This window comes from Drosophila rhopaloa, unplaced genomic scaffold (assembly GCF_018152115.1).
Source record: "Drosophila rhopaloa isolate 14029-0021.01 unplaced genomic scaffold, ASM1815211v1 contig_133, whole genome shotgun sequence".
Lineage (NCBI taxonomy): Eukaryota > Metazoa > Arthropoda > Insecta > Diptera > Drosophilidae > Drosophila > Drosophila rhopaloa.
Genome location: NW_025335010.1, coordinates 1,133,800 through 1,157,080, shown reverse-complemented (window position 1 = coordinate 1,157,080; position 23,281 = coordinate 1,133,800). Strand labels below are relative to the sequence as shown.

General features: G+C 33.6%; 1 protein-coding gene and 1 long non-coding RNA gene across 2 annotated transcripts in view; one reads left to right on the top strand and one right to left on the bottom strand.

Annotated features, from left to right (window-relative positions):
* The first annotated feature begins 169 nt into the window (after positions 1-169).
* Positions 170-930, top strand: LOC108049149. The gene is made up of 2 exons (XR_001769524.2): positions 170-551; positions 701-930. It is a non-coding gene; the product is annotated as an uncharacterized LOC108049149 (long non-coding RNA).
* Positions 931-1,794: 864 nt separating this feature from the next.
* LOC108041444 (catenin delta-2) overlaps positions 1,795-23,281 on the bottom strand; it is a 32,830-nt gene continuing 11,343 nt past the window's right edge. The window contains exons 3-4 of the mRNA XM_044456602.1: positions 14,906-15,462; positions 1,795-2,950 (exon numbers count right to left, since the gene is read on the bottom strand). Coding sequence (XP_044312537.1) covers positions 2,010-2,950; positions 14,906-15,462 — 1,498 coding nt within the window. The 3' untranslated portion in view covers positions 1,795-2,009. The remainder of the gene's footprint in view (positions 2,951-14,905; positions 15,463-23,281) is intronic.

The following is a 23,281-nucleotide window of genomic DNA, read 5'->3' as shown; positions in this document are numbered from 1 at the left end:
CTGCATTTTTTGAATTGGCGCCTTCCTGTTCAAAAGTTACCCGCCATTATTTTTTTTAAATTTTCGTATTTAATGTTCCAATTTCCACTGTCAAGAAGAAGAACTCAGAGTTGCACCAAAAAAACATCGCCTAACTATCGCATAAAAAAGTCCGTCAAATTTGGATGGGGAACTAACAGGGAATTTTCGGAACGGCAAAACCTTATGGACCATCCGTTCAACGGATGGTGGATGGAGCTCTGTGGGAAGAGGGCATTAGATTGTAGAACAATAAAGATTCATTATAATTTTGACCGAAGTCGAAGAAGGTTCTCATTTATTAAACTCAATCATATCAAAATACATTGAAAACACCCATTGGACTCAACTCTCAGTATACTGGAAGCACCCATTGGACTCGATCCCCAGTATACCTAGATACTGTAATTCGCGCGCATATTTGAAACTATGATAACTTAGATTTAGGCTTGAATATATATTTGGAAACTTAACATCTAATGAAACCTTCAGTGGCTTTGACTTAATAATGCCTTTAATGGCTGAGATACTGGGTAAGTGTTTGAGATGAGAGGCGCCTTTAAGCGTCCTCACAGGACTCCTAGTTTTGTTTTGACTGCGCGTGGAATCAGACGTGCCCGCGGATTTTAGAAAAATGAAGAAAGAGCAATACCGGTTCTGATTCGATTCTTGTTTTTGGAAGGGAAATTGCGCAGCGAAATCAAAGAGCGCTTGGATGCTGTGTACGGTTGACTCCTCTCCTTCGATGGCGACCGTCAAAAATTGGTTTAACGAGTTTCAACGTGGTCGCATGTCGGTTTTTGATGAGCCACGCCCAGGTGCCCCGAAAACGGAAGAAGTTTGAGCAACCCTGGGTCAAGTGTATCGAGCTAAGGAGATTATGTTGAGAAATAAATCGCCACTTTTCCAATATATTCGTTTTTCTTTTGGAGGCTAGATACTTATCGGACCATCCTCGAATATCTGAAGAAAATCTTTAAAATCAAAAAAATTCTGAAAATACTCCCACTTTTTAAGCTTACTGACCTTTTCGAGACTCCTCAAAAATCAACTTCCTGTAAGGGAAGCCGAGAAATATGTATACCCGTTACTCGTAGAGTAAAAGGGTATATTGTATTCGTGCAAAAGTATGTAACAGGTAGAAGGAAGCGTTTCCGACCCTATAAAGTATATATATTCTTGATCAGGGTCACTAGCCGAGTCGATATAGCCATGTCCGTCTGTCTGTCCGTCTGTCCGTCCGTATGAACGCTGAGATCTCGGAAACTATAAAAGCTAGAAGATTGGCATTTTGCATGCAGATTCTAGGAGTTCCTACGCAGCGCAAGTTTTTTTCAAAAAGGTGCCACGCCCTCTTTAACGCCCACAATCGCTTATATACGATTTTAAAAATTTAAATATTTCGGAAAAGTAAAAATGCAGTTTTATTGTGTTTATCAATACCTATCGAAATGTAGAAGAAATTTTTCAAATCGGACCATTCGTTAAAAAGTTATGCGTGATCAAAGTTTCTATCTCTATCTCCCTCGCACTCCCTTTACCTGAGTAACGGGTATCTGATAGTCGCGGCACCCGACTATAGCGTTCTCTCTTGTTTTTGTTTGGATAAAGCGGGTGTTTTTCCGTTCCTGAGCTAAGAAGAATAAAAGTCTTTAGATTTGAATGTGAGGACAAAATAAAAATATTTTTCTTTGTTTTAAATAATTTGATTAGTAATGATTAAATGATGAGTAAACGCTCTTTTCCTGTTATTTTTGATCAAAAATTAAACAGTTATTTTTAATACATGGATATATCTTATTTTATTTATTAAGTTATTAGATTTGAATACTATATATTTAAGTAATATGATATTTTACAATAAGTTGGGTAAATGCTGTAAAAACTGTTTTGCTAATGAAATATAAAATAATATTTTGTCCATAATTTAAAATTTAAATACTTTTTATGCAGTTATTTCTCTTAAAATAAGTAACAAACCAGAACACATTTTATAATTGCTTTCTAACCATTTCTGAAAGCAATGCAGACTCATTATTCGACATAACGGCACCACTTGAATCCTTAGCTCTATAAGAGGTGCTCGTTGTGCGTTGTATGGTTCTGTCTTCATAGCGGGTACGACCCTGTGAAGCCATAGGTCTATTGAGGGTGTTGTTTGCGTTATTTGGTGAACTTGGCGGAGTGCTATGAGCGGTAAAATTTTTACTTATAAAATCCTGCTCTTTCCATCCATTTTTTTTATAAACATCACGTAGTTCGTTATGTTGCCACATAGTGTATAAAACTTGGCTAGCAAATTTTAATACACAAGATGTATATTTTTCTTTTCGTCTTGTTATGTTCATAAGACGATCAATCCCACCTGAATCTAAAAGAGAACGAGAAAATTCCGGATTTTTTTTAATAACTTCATTAATTGTTGCTAATACAGCTGTTATTGTGTCATCTGACGTATTTTGGTCATGTTGTATATTTCCAGATGGAAGTTTCTGAACTAAATCCCGCATTGCATACTTTCCAATAAGTTCTTTGTTGCGTTGATCAATAGCTAAATTGCGCAGTGCTGTGGCAACTGCACAAACTACGCGGTCCACTTCCATTCTAAGAAGTTCTACAAGTATTGGTAGCCCTTTCTCTTTACGCACTGTTGCACGAATATCAATACTAGGTTGCCAATAGCAGGCGGATAAATTTTGAATTGCTCCTGCTGCGGCTTCAAGCGTTTCTGGATTAGAACAACTTTGTAATAATGACAGATAGTATTGAACTACTTCAGGTTGCCATAATTGCTCATATCCCTTATTCAATTGGTTATAAATCATAGAACCTTTTGAATATTCTGTTGAAATGTTGTATTCCTGTAAATGATCGGAATTATGAGTAGCATCTTTTTTTTTTTTACTTGTCCCAAAGCATCCTAAATTTTCCCCTGAAAATAAGAACAAAATAACTATATTAGCTATAATAGTAGAATAAAATATGATAAAACATTTAATATATACGAACATGTTGGAACTTATATCTGTTTTTGCTAAAGCATCCTCCATAAGATCAACTTTAAGCAAGGGAAGGATATCTTATCTTCTATAGTATCAGTTTCTGATTTGACTTGACTATATAAAAAGACATTAATAGCCCAAAACACAACATCAAGTAGTTGAAAATGTACCTCAAAACGCTCAAAAACTAACTTCCCTGCAGGTCCGAAATTCATCACCACAAAAATTCATCGCCCTTTCATCAGCAGCCCACTGCCATGCCGGCACAGCCAAAGGCAAAGTCGGCAGAGCCGAATGCGACGCAGGCAAGGCCGAAACTCCCAGTCGACGATCGTAGGAATTCCCGGCGGACCAAGGCGCGATAGTAAAGCGAAACTATCGCAAAATGTTCGTAAACGGACTTATAAACGATAGAAATACGCAAGCTTTTACTAAAGTCTCGTTAAATGCTCGTAAACGGACTTAGAAAAGAGAGTTTAGTAAACAAAAACCGGGCGACATATTTTTCAGCCTTTTGAGCTCGTTTATTAAATAAACAAAATCGGTAATTAAATTATAATTGAGTTTTTAGTTTAGTGCTGTGACAAAAAAAAAAAACAAAACAAAAAATCACATGTGCATTCTCCGTTTTTCAGCCATATTCTTGGAATTTTGCGGTGGAATTAACTCATCGTGCCGTTTTTTGCAAACAGAAGTGCATACGAATTTAATAATGTCATTGAAAGGGAAGACCAGGAATTTTATATGCGAACCGAAACATATAAAAAAACAGTGCTGCTATGATTAATACTATTTAAGAACATGCGGCAGAGATTTGTTTTCTAGAGGAATTTTGTGATAATGTTTGTGATTGTTCTAATGTTTTAGTTGAGAATTACGAACCAAAAAGTTTTAATACTTGTCTAGGTCAGTGGATGTCTGAAAATAATATCAGCAGAAGGCCAGCTAATGATTTGCTTCAGTTGTTGTCTGATAAAATTTCTGGCTTGCCACGAACCTTTAAATTTTCTTTATTTGTATGCCCTTGCAGAGGGTATTATAATTTCAGTCAAAAGTTTGCAACGCAGTGAAGGAGACATTTCCGACCCTATAAAGTATATATATTCTTGATCAGCATCACTAGGAGAGTCGATCTAGCCATGTCCGTCTGTCCGTCTGTCGGTCCGTCCGTCCGTCTGTCTGTCTGTCTACGCAAACTAGTCCCTCAGTTTTAAAGCTATCTGCTTCAAACTTTCCCGGATCGGGCGACAATATCATATAGCTCCCATAGAAAAAATCGGAAAAAATAATTCAAAAATATAATAATAACTTCGTTTTTAATTATTTTTTGTTCTTTGGGATTTGGTAATATTTAAATATTATTGAATTACGGTTTTAATTAAATTAAAAACATCAGCTTGCGGAAGTTGGCTTCTTTCTTGTTATATTTGATACAATATTAAAAAAAAATATAGTACTGCTTTCACCTTTATAATATCTTTTTCTACTTATATTAATTTCGGCTCGTTAATTATATGAAAATCGCCTCGCTAAAGATATCACCAAAGGCTCGCAACAAACTGAGCGACCAGTGATTCGTTTTTTTATCGTTTTCGGATCCGAGGCGATTGTCGTTTTACGTTAAGTTTCGGGTAACTATCGTTTGCGATATCAACGTTTAAACACAAAAAAATTTTCATCTCCCTCTCTTACTCTGTCTCTCTTCCCATAAGATGAGCTGAGTAATAAAAATTAAAAATGCCTGTTGCACACCCTTGAAATTAAAATAACATCAGTTTTGTTTTTGTAATAAATATTGTAGTCGATACTTATTAATTATATTATTTTTATTGATAAACATTTTAGAATAACATAGGTTATGATCGGTTTGAAATAAATGGATTCATTTATAAGGTAAATTTAAATAATGTAACAGATCGAAGCTGAGATTTTTTGTGAAACTAAATTTATCAGAAATTTAGGCGAGTGTTATTTATTTCATTATTCAAATGTTTAGAATGTGACAATTTAAATAGTTAAACTTGCAAATGATCGCCCCCTTGGAACTTAAAAAAAAATATTTTATCGCAGGGACTGATATACAAATAAACAACAAAGAATTAATTACACACCTTTTTTATATTGACAGAATGTTATAAGGTTGGAAAAAAGGAATTTTATCTGTTTAATATAAATAAAGATTTTGAAAAAATAGCAGCAAATTTTGTTTCTGTTTTTCTATCGCTTAAACTGTACCTACATATACTGTTAATATTTGTATACCCTTGCAGAGGGTATTATAATTTTGGTCAAAAGTGTGCAACGCAGTGAAGGAGACATCTCCGACCCTATAAAGTATATATATTCTTGATCAGGATCGCGTCCTGAGTTGATATAAGCTTTCTGTCCGTCTGTCTGTTTCTACGCGAACTAGTCTCTCATTTTAAAGATATAAAATTGAAACTTTGCACACACTAGACTTCTGCATGAATGTACTCATTTGTAGCATAACAGATCTGTACAGTAGTGTAGTGTTCTTAAAAATAGATTAGATTAGATAGATAGTGATTCATTTTCAGTGTACTCACTTCGAGTGAGTACAGTATATGGTTGTACTCTGCGTGAGAGAGTACTACATTTGTCCCTTTTTAAACACGCTGTACAGCTTGTGTGTTGGGCTGTGTACAACTGTGCAGATGAGTGCAGTATTTTAAATTAACTAAATTCTCAGAATTAGAAAAGGACAAACTTTTAAAGACGTAGAAGATATGATGATTAATATTCATATAAATTGATGACATACAAAAATTAATTATACCTACACAAAACATCGATAATATATTTTCATATTATTCAGAACCCATTCAGAGCACTAACATTTTATCATATATTCAGGATGAACTTCAAACATATAAAAATTTAAATAAAGCGTGTAGTGAAGATTTTGATGTTCTGCAATGGTGGTCAATTAATAAAGACCGTTTTCCTCTGCATTATCAAATTAGCTGCAAGATACTAGCACCTCCAGCGAGCAGTGCAGCATCGGAAAGGGCGTTTTCTTTAGCCGAAAATTTAATTAGCGAAAAACGGTTAATAATTGCCACCACTGAAGACATGGTAAATAAAATAATGTTCATTCATTCCAATATTATTAACTTAAATATAGATTCTTTAATAACATAAAATAACTATTATAATTAGTTTTAATTAAAATATTAATTATTTATAAATTCTTTATTTTATAATAAATAAATACATTTGAAACAAAAATACAAACCAATTTTTTAATCGTATTTATTCTATGACATACATACACACGAGAATTATATATGTGTGTATACGAGTCATGAAATTTCACTCACTGTACAGTAAGTCAACTGCACACCAAAACACTGTACAGTGCGTAGACTACTGCACAACAGCTGTACAACTATGGAATGAGTGAAAACACTGTCAATCATAACAGACAATACTACCCTACTCACTCACACCCACATATACTGGGCAGAAAAAAAAGTGTGTCCACTTCTAGAATATTTGATTCATATGTCGTTTTGGATGCATTCATGCAGAAGTCTTTGCACGTAGTATATATGTTGAAACGGCCGGGATCGGCCGACTATATCCTATAGCCTATAACTTTGGTGTTTGTAAAGTTAGGAAGTTTGGGATTTTCTATGGGTTTTATATTTGGCCAATCAATCCGACCTACCAAATTTCATAAGGATCGGCCGACTATATCCTATAGTCGCCATATAACTGATTAATCGGAAATGCCATAACTTTGGTGTTTGTTGTTGGAATACCCCTATTCCTATACAGAAATTCCATTTTAGTATATATCGCTTTTAGTCTTTAATGAATACTCAGCCTATGGTCACACTGACCGATCTTCTTCCCCTTTCTTGTGACCTTCTTCTTGAGCTAAGTTGTGGTGCTGGTGTTGCGGTAAATTAAAACATTAAAACATTACTCCTGTGTAATTATTGGGTGTATAAAACAATAGGTTATGGGCCCAGTGCATGCCTAAAAGAACAATTGATTTGTGAAACAGTTTATATTAAAAGTCTTATTTCCATTTCTTAGAAATCTCTAGTTCTTGTGAAATTGCTAGTTCTTGTGAAATTACATTGAGTTGAGTTCCGCGTGTGTATACCTACACTTGTACAAGTGCATATGTATGTACAGTAAAATGGATAGGGCAAAACGTAATATAAAGCCATTCGATGGCGAGAAGTACGCAATTTGGAAATTTAGAATTAGGGCTCTATTGACCGAACTGGATGTACTTAGGGTCATTGATGAAGATTAGTATACCTGAGAAAGTGGACGAACAGTGGAAGAAAGCAGAGCGTTGTGCAAAAAGTACGTTAATAGAGTACCTTAGCGATTCGTTTTTGAACTTAGCTACAAGCGATATAACTGCGCGAAAAATTCTTGGAAATTTGGACGCTGTATATGAACGAAAAAGTCTGGCGTCGCAGTTGGCAGTCCGCAAACGCTTGCTTTCTCTTAAGCTATCATGTGAAATGTCCCTATTGTCCCACTTTACTATTTCTGATGAATTAATAAGTGAGTTGTTGGCCGCAGGTGCAAAAATAGAAGAGATGGATAAAGTGTCTCATTTGTTGATTACATTGCCTTCGGCTTACGATGGCGTCATTACAGCAATAGAGACGTTATCAGAGGATAATTTAACATTAGCTTTTGTTAAGAATAGATTGCTAGACCAGGAAATTAAAATTAAAAATTATCATAATGACACTAGCAGGAAAGCTTTAAGCACGATCGTTCAAAATAAAAACTTCAATAATAAAAGCAATTCATTTAAAAATCGTGTAACTAAACAAAAGAAAACATTTAAGGGAAATTTTAAGAATAGGGTTAGATGTCACCACTGTGACAAAGAGGGACACATTAAAAAGGATTGCTACCAATATAAAAGAATTATAAATGAAAGAAATAAAGATAATGAAAATAACAATAAACAAGCTAATACCGCAACATCACAAGGCATTGCATTCATGGTAAAAGAAGTGCAAGAAAACCTCGCGGTAGATAAGTGTGGATTTATACTTGATTCCGGTGCAAGTGATCATCTGATAAATGATGAGTCGCTGTACATCGATAGTGTTGAGTTGGTGCCGCCGCTGAAGATCGCTGTGGCCAAGCAAGGCGAATATATTTACGCATCTAAGCGTGGCATTGTGTGTTTTCGCAATGACCACGAAATAACGCTGGAAGATGTGCTGTATTCCGAGCAGGCTGCTGGAAACTTGATGTCAGTGAAGCGCCTACAGGAAGCAGGAATGTCAATCAAATTTGACAAGAATGGAGTTACCATTTCCAAGATTGGATTGACGGTGGTCAAGAATTCAGGTATGTTTAACAATATACCTATTGTTCAGTTTCAAGCATATAATATAGATGCGAAACATAAAAATAATTTTCGATTATGGCATGAGAGGCTTGGGCATATAAGCAACGGCAAGTTATTAGAAATAAAACGAAATAATATGTTTAGTGATAACAGTCTTTTAAATAATTTAGAGCTATCGAATGCGAAATTTGCGAATCATGTTTAAATGGAAAACAAGCAAGGTTACCGTTTAAACAATTTAAAGATAAATCCTATATTAAAAGACCCCTATTTGTTACCAGTTACACTAAATGTTACACTAAATGACAAAAATTACTTCGTGATCTTTGTTGATCAGTTTACACACTATTGTGTAACTCACTTAATAAAACATAAATCTGACGTATTCAATATGTTTAAAGCCTTTGTAGCAAAATGTGAAGCTCATTTTAATTTGAAAATTGTTAATTTGTACATTGACAATGGGAGAGAATATCTCTCAAATGAGATGCGTCAGTTTTGTGTTAATAAAGGTATTACTTATCATTTAACAGTGCCACACACACCACAGTTAAATGGTGTTTCTGAAAGAATGATTAGAACCATCACAGAGAAAGCTCGTGCCATGGTAAGTGGTGCACAACTTGACAAAAGTTTTTGGGGTGAAGCAGTATTAACTGCAACTTACTTAATTAATCGAATTCCTAGTAGAGCAATAGTTAATAGCGTGATGACCCCTTATGAGATGTGGCACAATAAAAAGCCTGATTTAAAACATTTGAGAGTGTTTGGTGCAACTGTATATGTGCAAAATAAAATCAAAAAGGGAAAGTTTGATGATAAATCATATAAAGGTATTTTAGTGGGCTACGAAGCAAATGGTCAAAAAAAATAGGAAAGTTTGGATTTTTTTATGTATGTAACTATTGTTTATATTAAATGAATGATTATATTTTCTGAAAGTTTAGATTGTTGACAATGTTTATGCAAAAATTTTTGAAAAAATATTTAATAGTTTTTAAGGTGTGGCTGTTTCCCTTAAACGCCTTTTTTTAAAAGAGCCTTGCGGTGATAATTCCCCAGGACGAATGGGTCAACTGATACCGAAAAAATAAAAATATTTCATTAGTTGAAAGTAGTATCCTGTACTTGAACGAACGTTTTTAAAATTTTTTTTTTTTTGTCCATACGGGAACGTTTAATGCAAAAAATGACGTTTTTAGACGCAAAAATTCTTACAAAACTATCTATTTCGGCGAAATAAAAATTTTTACATGAAAAACGATCGTTCAAGTACTAATAAAATTCATTACGAACATTTAAAAAAAAATTTGAAGAAAATCTGTTCAGTAGTTTTTCGCCAATCCATATCACGGCAAAGTCATTTTTAAAAAAAACCATTTCGAGATATTCGCGTTTAAAGTTTCAAGTTTGGGTTTGGGCGGGGACGAGGCGCGCGGCTAGGAGCGCTGTAACTTTTTTTCTACTGCTCAAATCTCTATGAAAATTTTAGGAAATATTCTCAAGAAGTTGTTCTTTAAGATAAAGCAAAAAAAAAATTTCGATTTTTTGAAAATGAAAAAGGTATATACCCCCTTAAACTGTGGGATGCTGTTAATGAAAAATTTCTCGTTGCAAGAGATGTGGTTGTCGATGAAACCAATATGGTGAATTCTAGAGCTGTTAAATTTGAAACAGCATTCCTGAAAGATAGTAAGGAAAGTACAAATAGAAATTTCCCGAATGAAAATAGGGAAATTAAAGAAACAAAGTTCCCGAATGAAAGTAAGGAATGCGACAACACACAAATGCTGAATGATAGTAAGGAAACGGATGAACATTTTCTGAATGAGAGTAAGAAAAGAAAGCGAGATGATCTCCTGAATAAAAGTAAGGAATCAGACAACCCGAACGAGAGTAGGGAAAATCAAACAGCTGAATACTTAGAAGAAAATGGATCTGCTAAGAATCCAATTGGAACTGATGATATTGAAACATCGTGTAGAAGAAGTGAGAGATTAAAAACAAAGCCCCAGATATCATATTATGAAGATGATAATAATTTAAATAAAGTTGTATTAAATGCTCACACTATCTTCAATGATGTTCCAAATACATACGATGAAATTCAGAATAGGAATGATAAATTGTTTTGGGAGGAAGCCATAAAAACAGAGTTGAGTGCTCATGAACTAAATAATACCTGGACAATCACAGAAAGACCTAAACATAAAAACATAGTAGATAGCAAATGGGTATTTCCCGTTAAATATAACGAACTAGGAAGTCCTACTAGATATAAAGCAAGATTGGTTGCACGAGGGTTTACTCAAAAATACCAAGTCGATTATGAAGAGACTTTTGCTCCTGTAGCTATAATTTCCAGTTTTCGATTTATTTTATCGTTGGCAGTACAATATAACTTGAAGGTTCATCAAATGGATGTAAAAACTGCATTCTTAAATGGCACGTTAAAAGAGGAAATATATATGAGACTTCCTCAAGGTGTACAGGTCGAAGGTGACAATGTATGTAAATTGAATAAGGCAATTTACGGACTTAAACAAGCCGATAGATGCTGGTTTGAAGTCTTTGAGCAAACATTGAAAGACTGTAAGTTTGTAAACTCTTCCGTAGATCGCTGTATATATATCCTTGATAAAAGTGATATCAAGGAAAATATTTATGTGCTTTTATATGTTGATGATGTGGTGATAGCTACGGGGAATATGACAACAATGAATAAATTCAAAAATTATTTAATGAAAAAGTTTAGAATGACCGACCCAAAAGAAATAAAACATTTTATTGGTATTAGAATAGAAATGTATAAAGAAAAAATTTTCCTGAGCCAATCTGCATATGTTAAAAGAATCTTAAGTAAATTTAACATGGAAAATTGCAATGCAGTTAGTACTCCCTTACCAAACAAACTAAATTATGAGTTACTTAATTCAGATGAAAACTGCAATGCTCCATGTCGTAATCTCATAGGATGTTTAATGTACATAATGCTATGTACACGTCCAGACTTAACTACTGCAGTAAATATTTTAAGTAGATATAGTAGCAAAAATAATTCCGAGCTATGGCAGTGCTTTAAAAGAAATGCTGAGTTTAAAAATACATTAATTGGTTATGTAGATTCTGATTGGGGAGGAAACAAGATTGATAGGAAAAGTACCACAGGGTATTTATTTAAAATGTTCGATTTAAATTTAATTTGTTGGAACACAAAAAGGCAGTAGCAGCCTCATCAACTGAAGCTGAGTACATGGCATTATTTGAAGCTGTGAGGGAAGCGTTGTGGCTTAAATCTCTTCTTAGTAGTGTTAATATCAATCTCGAAAATCCAGTTAAAATTTACGAAGATAACCAAGGCTGTATCAGTATAGCAAATAATCCCTCATGTCATAAACGAGCCAAACATATTGATATCAAATATCATTTTGCCAGAGAGCAAATTGAAAGTAACACCATTTGTCTTGAGTATATTTCCACAGAGAATCAACTTGCTGATATCTTCACAAAGCCGTTGCCTGCCGCCAAGTTCCTTGAAATACGACACGAGTTGGGATTACTACAAGATGACTGATCCGCTGTTTGCTGATGCTGAAGTTTTTTTAATACATATTTGAATTTAATCGATCTCATGAAATAATTTTGTTCTTTTTTTGTATAAGCATTAAGTTATTGAAATTTAAAATTCTTTGTTAACATATGTATATGTAAGAATGATCTGATCGGGTTTTTCTGGGTTTTCCCCGTATCCTGGCGGCAAATGCTGGATCATATAACTTCCCAGAATGCACACCACCCACACTACGTACATAACAATTACAAATGAATATAATGTTAAGTTTATAATTTTATAGATGTTATTTCTGAAGCGGCGTGGTGGAATACCCCTATTCCTATACAGAAATACCATTTTAGTAAATATCGCTTTTAGTCTTTAATGAATACTCAGCCTATGGTCACACTGACCGATCTTCTTCCCCTTTCTTGTGACCTTCTTCTTGAGCTAAGTTGTGGTGCTGGTGTTGCGGTAAATTAAAACATTAAAACATTACTCCTGTGTAATTATTGGGTGTATAAAACAATATTTGTTAGGTTAGAAAGTTGGGATTTTCTATGGGTTTTACTTTTAGCCAATCAATCCGACCTATCAAATTTCATAAGGATCGGCCGACTATATCCTATAGCTGCCATATAACTGAACGATTGGAAATGCCATAACTTTGGTGTTTTTAAAGTTAGGAAGTTGGGATTTTTTATGAGTATTAAGAATGCATCATATGAATAATTTTGAAGAATATAATTTACAGAGTATTCTGCAAGGGTATATCAACTTCGGCTCCGCCCGAAGTTAGCTTTCCTTTCTTGTTAAAGTTCAGAACAATTCTAAGGCTAGAGTTCAATGTAGCAACTCAAAAATAGAGATAGTAGATTTACCTGAACAAGGAATAATAACTTTAAGGTCAGATTGTACTGCTCGAACTGATGATAAAATCTTGGTTGCTCAACACAGTATTCAGCTAGAAGATCAGGGAACATTAGCTTTGACTTACATTGGAGAAGTCAACGAAATACCAAAGATTATTTGGAACCCGTCTGAAATGCCATTAATTAACCATACGGACGAAATCAATCGTTTATCAAAGCAAATTCAATATTTAAAAACTCACAAGCTAGAATTGAGGGAATTAGACTTTCACCTTTTAACTGGACATGCATCCCTCATTTTAGCAATTGTAATAATAATTATATGAACTGTATATTTTATAAGAAAAATAAAAATACAAAGGCAGTTACAAGCCATAGCATTACGCAGCGGTATGCTTAATTTTTAAATTAGTAGATGCAATAAATCAATGATATAAAAATGTTTTATGTTAATAAATAAATAAATTTACTAACATGTAAAAACACAATAATTGCAAGCCGTGGAAAGGTGTCAAAATTATTATGCAAAATAAAATATATCGAATTAATACAGTCCACTAATTTTGTATTGCAATGTTTTTGAGAATAAATGAAATAAATTGTAATTAACACATACACCTAATCTTGCCGGCCCTTGCCAGAATGTTCAGACGAGCACTAATAAAAATAAAATATAATACTTTATGAGCTCTGTACATGTCATGTGACAATTGTAAATCGACTCAGAGCCCTACAAGGGAGCGGTGTTAGCACTTGTAATCTGTAAGTGCAGGCCACTTGAGCCTAACCGAAGATAATCACTTGAGATGTTTCTCACACTGCACCAAGGGTTCCTGTGCGGGGGTCAAATGATAACTCTCCCGCTCAGGCAGACGCGGCCTCTGCGTAGGCCACAGTTAAGACCAGAATAAAAACTTCATGTTAGTTTCCTAAGCAGGGACTTAGAAAATAAAATTCAGTTTTAATACAGAACTCAACTGAAAAGGTTGTTTTATTTAATTCATCCCTTTCAACCTTTTTTGAAAAGAGGAATAGCAAATGATACCTTCCAAATATTTGGGTATTGGGAAGTTTCTAGAGATAAGGTAAACAACTTGTGAAGAGGTTTGCACAGAGCCATAGCGCAATACCTAAGCACGCACCGACGAATACCATCGGGCCCTGGCGAAAAAACAGGCTTAATACGAAGAAGATCCAAAAGAAGAGAGCTTTCTGTTAAAGTGGGACAGAATATGAGGTTTGACTTGGATATGGTGTAGGAATAAGGCTGTGATGAATAATCTAAAGTAGAGTAAGACGTTTGAAAAAATTGGGCAAATAAATCGGCTATTGCCTGATCGGTGGTTGCGGTCATGTTTTCGAACGACAGCGAGGAAGGAAAATAATTATTAGCTTGGTATTAACGAAATTATAAAACTGTTTCGGGTCCTGAGAGAACTGGACCTTACAACGGTTTAAGTAACTATTATAACACTGAGCATTAAGCACGGTAAATCTTGACCGAGCACTTAAATATCTAGTAAAAACTGATTGAGAACCGGTATTTTTATATTTCCTAAAAAGTCTGGACTTTACATTTCTTAAGTGTGTCAACTCTTTGCTAAACCAAGGTGATTTATTGAAAATTGACGGATAGTACCACGGAACACAGGAATTAAAAAATGAGTTTATTGCAGTGTAAAAAACATTAACTGCATCGGACATATTATTGCATAAGTAAAGATCAGACCAATTAAAGCCAGAAATAAAATTATTTAGCCTCAGAAAGTTTGGCCGCGGTTTACCGATTACACAATATATATGTGTAAAAATATAAATTATACAAAAAGAAAAAATTCAATAATTTTTACAATTGATATTACTTAAACGAAAGTTTATGTCAAATAACAGCTTAGCTACCAGAACCAAATAAAATATTTGTCCTTTCATGTTAAGTAATCTCGTTACCCTTGTTTACAGACTCTGGTATTAAAATTCATAAATTTATAAAAAAGACTTCCAGGCAGCATAAACTATCAACAAACCACTATGTATACTGTACACAAATTGCATAATTAATAAAAACCAAGTATTAAATAAAAAAAAATGAATTTTTATTTACCTTTAGATGAAGATGGGATAACTCTTTCAGGTGTTATAAAGGGATGCTTGTCGTAATTGGGATCCTCAACTTCTTGACATCTGTACGATAGATTACGAAGTATGCATACGCAATTTTCAACCGTTTTATTTCCAATATTATTTTTCTCAATCGCTGCTCTTACTACATAAAGAAGACATTCAACTAAATTTTCGCAATTTCGAAGACATCCTCTTGCATGTTCTCCAGCAGAACTGACATTTCGTAAAACACCAGAAGCATTTCGAAATACTGTAGAGAAACATGTATCACCACAACTAACAGCGTCCCAACCGGAATGTGGCTTTATAACGCTGCAAACAATAGCAGCAAGTGCTTCATCAATAATTGACCGTTTCAGATCTTCACAGGACGACATATTCCATAAAACTCCAGTCACAAGTTCTTTTACTTCTGTTTCCTGAGAGCGACAAAGAAGATGAACCAAGGCGTCTATTCCACCAGCGTTTTTTATTCCACGTTTGTTTTCATCGTTTTGTCTGCCGTAAGATAAATTTCTCAGAGCACCACAAGCATTTCTAAAAAGGTAATGTATAGAGAAATATATTACAACAAAAGTTTAAAGTTTCTACCTCAGGAAATTAATATATATTAATACTTAAAAATAATTACAATTAGGGCAAAATAATAAATTTAGTACAAACTAATCGATTCAATCTCAGCTATATAATGACTGCCGTTCCCACTTCTATGTGCAACAGAAAGAAAACTACTGTGCTTTCATTTAGGCGGACATAGCTAGATCGATTCGCCTGTTATTTACAGCCTTGGAAAAGCTTTCTTCCAGCAGTTACATTCTTTTCACAAATGCACCCAGGTAAATTTGCCGTACTCTGTTTCGTGAGTGATAAATAAACGTTGAGATTGATCAAGAATATATATACCTCATAGGGTCAACCACGTTTAATTATGTTTCATACTTTTCAATGAATAAAATATACCCTTTTACCCTACGAGTACCGGGTATGTTGCTAATTTAATTCGGTTTTGATACACAAAAACATTTTAATTCACATTTGTTGTTAAAGCGCAACTTTTATAAGTAGTAAATTATGTGCGGTACAAAAGAAATAAAGAATCTAATACCACAACACTTGCTGCCCAGCTAATCAAGCATAGTCTTAATCAAATTAGTTTAAGTGCCAACATGAATTGCTTCTTATCCACCATCGCAATCAGGGCTGTCGCATTGTGTTCAGTTCCTGATTTGCGCAGCATGCAGCATGCAAACAATCTTCACAGTCCAACTGGTTACATTTTACCATTTTACTCTACGGGTTACGGGTTTCAAAACTGGCATCTGAATGAAACTCGGCCGGTGGTTGTGATGATTAAGGCATTGGTGACTTAACTCGATATCAGTTATTTTTTTGAACTATTATTAAGAAAATTTAGATTCTTATCGGTTTTACTAATTACGATTTTTTTCCAGTTCCTTTAGAAATATATTTATTTTTATTTTTAAGTTAGTCTGATTGATTACTTTATCAAGTTTCGTTTCTTAAGAACCAATTTGACTTTTCATCAGAAATATTTTAAGTAAAGAAGGGTTTAAACCTAGTTAAATTTATAACGTAAATAGGTAAAAAACAAAATCATTAATATTTTCACAATTTATATTAAAGTGCTCTTGCTAAACAATAAAATTGCAAATAAAATTTGAATTAATTGTCCCATGCGCTTCAAAAACAACTAACAAAAAATGAACGCAACACATTAAAAATAAAAAAAAAATAGAAAAAAAAGGATACAAATACCAAAATAATTAAGATAAAGTAAGCAGGGCCGGGCGTGGAATATCTCAATTAGAACCACCACAAAGTAAGAACCCGCTAGAACATTATCTATGTATTCTATAATCGCCGCCGTCGACTAAATTCTGATTATTTAAATCCACTTGACATAGTTTAATGTCAAGAAAATCATGTTAGAAATTGACTAGGCCGAAATTGACTAGCACCACTTACGAAACCATATCATACTACTATTGAAGCGACAATCGACACGGGTACAGTAACAGAAGAAAAATCAGAAAAGTCAACCACACGAATACATTGCTTTCGGAGACTTTCTGAGGCTTAATAATATTGGCTGATACCCTTTATGTTTTTATACCCTTGCAGAGGGTATTATAATTTCAGTCAAAAGTTTGCAACGCAGTGAAGGAGACATTTCCGACCCTATAAAGTATATATATTCTTGATCAGCATCACCTGGAGAGTCGATCTAGCCATGTCCGTCTGTCCGTCCGTCTGTCCGTCCGTCTGTCCGTCCGTCCGTTTCTACGCAAACTAGTCCCTCAATTTTAAAGCTATCTGCTTGAAACTTTCCCAAATGTTGTCTTTCTATTGCAGGTAGTATATAAGTCGGAACGAGCCGGATCGGGCCACTATATCGTATAGCTGTCATATAACTGAACGATCGGAAATGCCATAACTTTGGTGTTTTTGAAGTTAGGAAGTTGTAATTTTCTATGGGTTTTATTTTTGGCCAATTAGTCTGACCTACCAAATTTCATAAGGGTCGGCCGACTATATCTTGTAGCTGCCATATAACTGAACGATTGGAAATGCCATAACTTTGGTGTTTTTAAAGTTGGGAAGTTGGGATTTTTATGAGTATTAAGAATGCATCATATAAATAATTTTGGAGAATATAATTTACAGAATATTCTGCAAGGGTATATCAACTTCGGCTCCGCCCGTAGTTTGCTTTCCTTTCTTGTTATTAAGCAGAATTAATGACGAGGGTAACTTGCCTGAAATAATCTTCTTAATATTTTCGATATTTAATTTAACTTTAAATTTTAACTTTAATTTTTATTTAAATCCAATACCAAAATAAGTTAACCTGTTCACAACACCAATTTATTCAGCTTTATTGAAATCAATTTAGCGTCCCTAACATAATCGTCGATTCAGATCCGAAATTAAAGTTGAAATTCCAGTTGAAAGGCTTCCTTTTTCCTTCGTTTATTCAGGAACCGGTTGCATCCAAATTTAAAAAATATATTTTTAACAAACAAAAGCTATTGAAGAATTCAATGCCAAAATTCTTCGATTGCCGACGATAGAGGTAAAAAAATAGAACAATTAATTAGACATCAAGCGGCAGTTCTGGAATCTATGTCAAGAACTATGACCAAAATAGCTTCAGAAACAAATTTACCTATAAGTCCGTAATCGATAATTTATGGAAACAAATTGAAAATCTTTATTTTGAAATCCATAAATTTTCATTGCTAAAAAAACAATGTTACAATGTTGTCAACCATCAGCTAAAACTGTTTCTGCAGCATTTTAACAACTTCATTTTTAAACAAGAAAGGAAAGCTAACTTCGGGCGGAGCCGAAGTTGATATACCCTTGCAGAATACTCTGTAAATTATATTCTCCAAAATTATTCATATGATGCATTCTTAATACTCATAAAAAATCCCAACTTCCTAACCTTAAAAACACCAAAGTTATGGCATTTCCAATCGTTCAGTTATATGGCAGCTATAGGATATAGTCGGCCGATCCATATGAAATTTGGTAGGTCGGATTGATTGGCCAAATATAAAACCCATAGAAAATCCCAACATCCTAACTTAATAAACACCAAAGTTATGGCATTTCCGATCAATCAGTTATATGGCGGCTATAGGATATAGTGGGCCGATCCTTATGAAATTTGGTAGGTCGGATTGATTGGCCATAGAAAATCCCAACTTCCTAACTTTACAAACACCAAAGTTATGGCATTTCCAATCAATCAGTTATATGGCAGCTATAGGATATAGTCGGCCGATCCCGGCCGTTCCGACTTATATACTGCGTGCAAAGGAAAGAAGGTTGTGTACAAAGTTTCTTCGATAGCTTTAAAACTGAGAGACTAGTTTGCGTAGAAACGGACATGGCTATATCAACTCAGGAGGTGATCCTGATCAAGAATATATATACTTTATAGGGTCGGCGATGTCTCCTTCACTGCGTTGCACACTTTTGACCTAAATTATAATACCGTCTGCAAGGGTATAAAAATAGTTTTACTATCAAATTTCTTTAACGGGATTTTTTCTACAAGTCGTAGAAAACGCCGAAGATAGAGCTATAATAATAAAGGAAACACACAATCGAACTCATAGGGCACTAGAGGAAAATCATAAGCAAATCAGTAGATTATATTATTGGCCCAATCTAACCACAAAACTTAAAGAATACATAAAAAATTTTTAAATTTGCAATGAGAACAAATATAAAAGATACCCCATTAAAATTCCAATTAGAGAAGCCCAATACCAACTAAAGAAGGAGAAAACTTACACATTGACATATACTATACGCAACGTTTAACTTTTATAACTTGTATAGACGCGTACTCTAAATTCATAGTAGTTAAAGAAATTCAGATTAAATTAAATATAGAAAATAAAGTAATGGAACTACTTCAACAATTTCCCCAAGCCAAAGTATTTATGACAGACAATGAACCGTGCTTTACATCGGCCTAATTTAATTCTTTTGCTCAAAGATGCGGATTAACTTTACACTACGCAATCCGAGGCACATTCGACACTAACAGAATTAGCACGCTGCATAAAAGAAGAATTTAATCTAACCGATTAATCTGAAATTGTAATTAGAGCCGAATATAATCAGAGTATTCATTCCACAACAAACAAAAAACCTTTTGACATGCTTTATAATGAAATAGAACACGATAATATTAAAAAATACTCAGGAGAAAATGTTAGAAACACATAATGAAAACAGAAAAGAAAAACAGCATCATGTAGGACAAGTTGTTTATGAAAAGAAATATGGAGAGAGAAATTAAAAATATATAAAAAGCAAATAGTTAAGGATGTATGCCTAATAAAATAATAATCAACAGTAGAAACATAATTATTCACAAAAATAATATTAAGAATTAATAAAATTTTTTTTTAAACTTACAGAAAATACCTTAATACCTATTTTATCAATTGTAATATTGGCCAGTTCAAAAATAATTAATTACTCGAACCATGCATTTTTTCATACCTATGAATCGTACAACGATTTATTCCACGTAACTAATTTAAGTTTTTATAAATAAATAATAAATATAGAATCAGATAATAAAAAAAGGGATTCAAATAAAAGGTCACAATGGGAAATTAAATACGACATGGAAGTAATCGAATTAATTTAATCTCAGTTCATATCAGCTAGATTAAAAAAGGGAATAAATGATCATTTCATTAAAGTAAAAAATAAAATAAATGACTTAATTGAAAATAATAATAAACAGTCTATTATAAATTCCAAATTGCTTAAAGAAATAGAACCTATTTCTGAAGATTTTTAAAATGTTTTTATTGATCAAGATTTACCACTAAGAAAACATCGCTTACTATGACCTTATACTATAACCCTTGATACTATAACCCTTGCAAAAATTGAGGTTTTTAATACAAAAATTGTAAATAATGAAGATATAAAAGAAATAGTATGAAATAGCCAGTAATTATCGCTGACTAGATGGATATCTCTGTGTTCAAAATCGCACTACATGAAAAACTTTCAATAATTTATATAGAATACCAAATAATAAAATACAGATGCGAAATATATTAAGCTCGATCCATTTCCAAAACCGATGAAAAATTGTTAGTAAGTAATCAAGTCGCAAAATGCGAAAATACATATTGTGAAATTTCTACATTTAAGAAAGAACTCTTTAATAATTATTGCACTTTAAATTTAGAAAAAACATGTTTTACCCGATTATTAAAAGGTGAACAATCAATTTGTAAAAAAAATAAAAAAATAAACATTATCAAAGTTGGTGCCATTTTAATAAATGGTAACAATATTGTCAACAATTCCGCATTAAATGGTTCATTCTTAATAACATTTTATGGTACGACAACAATAAATAAGGTTTCATATACCAATTTAGAGAACGAAATTCTTAATCATATAACTACAAAACAGTTCAAAAAATTATGAAATATCCGATTATATATTATCAAATAACTCGGAACTCACTTTAGATAATATAAACATTTTAAATCCATTTATTAAAATTATTAATACCAAAATATCAATATCCTTTATACCAAAATATCTATATCCTCTATATTATTAATTTTAATCATTATATATTTGATTTCTTTACCTATTATTAAATACAAAATATTTGTAACCAAAAAACAACGGCCAGAATTATAAAAAACCTATTAACGAAGAAATATTTTTAACAGAATTAAGAGAGCACTTAAACAAAATCCATAATGAATCGGGACGATCCATTTTAGAAGGTGGAGAGTTATCCAACCCGTGAAACGGTTCCACTTATGGAATTAATAAACAAATTTTTAAATTTAATCTCAGCTATATTGCCCTTGCCTTCAGCGACATTGCCTTTGTTTAAGATTCTGCCTTTGCCTTTTCCATTAACTTCGAGAGCCGCGCTTAACCTGTCCTGCTAAGATAAATAAACCAATCGTAAAGTAAACACAAGCCTCGTTCGAAGCCCATACTTTCACGTCGAAGCCCAAAGTATTGCGTTCTAAGTTAAATCATATTGCGTTCCGATTTTCATTTCACAACAAGATGCGACAGAAGCTTTTAGATTTCAGAATTAAGAAGTCAGTCGGATTAAAACCGAGATCGTTCATATCTAGGAATAACAAAAAAGGAAAGCTAACTTCGGGCGGAGCCGAAGTTAAAATACCCTTGCAGAATATTCTGTAAATTATATTCCATTCATATGATGCATTCTTAACACTCATAAAATCCCAACTTCCTAACTTTAAAAACACCAAAGTTTTGGCATTTCCAATCGTTCAGTTATATGGCAGCTATGGAATATAGTCGGCCGATCTTTATGAAATTTAATATGTCAGATTGATTGGCCAAAAATAACACCCATAGAAAATCCCAATTTCCTAACTTAACAAACACCAAAGTTACGGCATTTCCGATCGTTCAGTTATATGGCAACAATAGGATATAGTCGGCCGATCCTTATGAAATTTGGTAGGTCGGATGAATTGGCTAAATATAAAACCCATAGAAAATCCCAACTTCCTAACCTTACAAACACCAAAGTTACGGCTTTTCCGATCAATCAGTTATATAGCAGCTATAGGATATAGTCGGCTGATCCTTATGAAATTTGGTAGGTCGGATTAATTGGCCAAATATAAAACCCATTCCCAACTTCCTAACTTAACAAACACCAAAGTTATGGCATTTCCGATCAATAAGTTATATGGAAGCTATAGGATATAGTCGGCCGATCCCGGCCGTTCCGACTTATTTACTGCGTGCAAAGGAAAGAAGGGTGTGTGCAAAGTTTCAATTCGATATCTTTAAAACTGAGAGACTAGTTCGCGTAGAAACAGACGGACAGACAGACGGACATGCTTATATCAACTCAGGAGATGATCCTGATCAAGAATATATATACTTTATAGGGTCGGAGATGTCTCCTTCACTGCGTTGCACACTTTTGACCAAAATTATAATACTCTCTGAAAGGGTATAAAAAGTAAAGGAGTCTTGATGTATCAGAGAGTTAGTGATTTAAGGTCAATCACCAATAAAATAAAATTTAAAATAAAAATTCTATTTTTTTAATCAACCACAACGATCTAAATTAATTTACATGGCTTAACATTGGATTGGCATCACATTTTGCTAATCTGACTCAAATTCGAGGTTACTCATTAACTTAAATCATGATTGTTTTTTTTTTAACCTTCAATACACTTTTTGTGTCTTCAAATGACAGTTTGTCAGGATATCTCTTTCTCATTATCCGGAGTATTACACGTCCTCGCGTGCATGGATTAGCATTGATTTCGAAGTTACTCATTAACTTAAATCATGACTTTTTGTTTTGCTTTTTAACCTTCAATACACTTGTGTCTTTAAATGATAGTTTGGCAGGATATCTCTTTCTCATTAGTAGCTTGTACTCTTATGCGCAAACCCGACCATTTGGCTTACAATTTATCACAACACAGTACAGGCTCTTGCGGCCACTTGCGACGATATGCACCTTTAGTGCCACAATCTCTCTTTAGATCAAACCTAGCCTCTGTGAGTGATGTCCTGTGCACCCTTCTTAGGTGACAGATCTCAACTCATCTCCTGCGTCTATTTCAACGCCATCACTCTCTTCGACCAACTCACATGCAACTCGTTTATCTGGTAATTTTCGCATAATTTTGATGCCGTTTCGAAACAGTATTTTTACGACTGGCGCATGAGGTTACTCAAAAACTATAAATTTTAAATTTTAATATGTTATTCTATACATATATAGCTATGGCATGAACTAGGATAAATCAAATCGGTG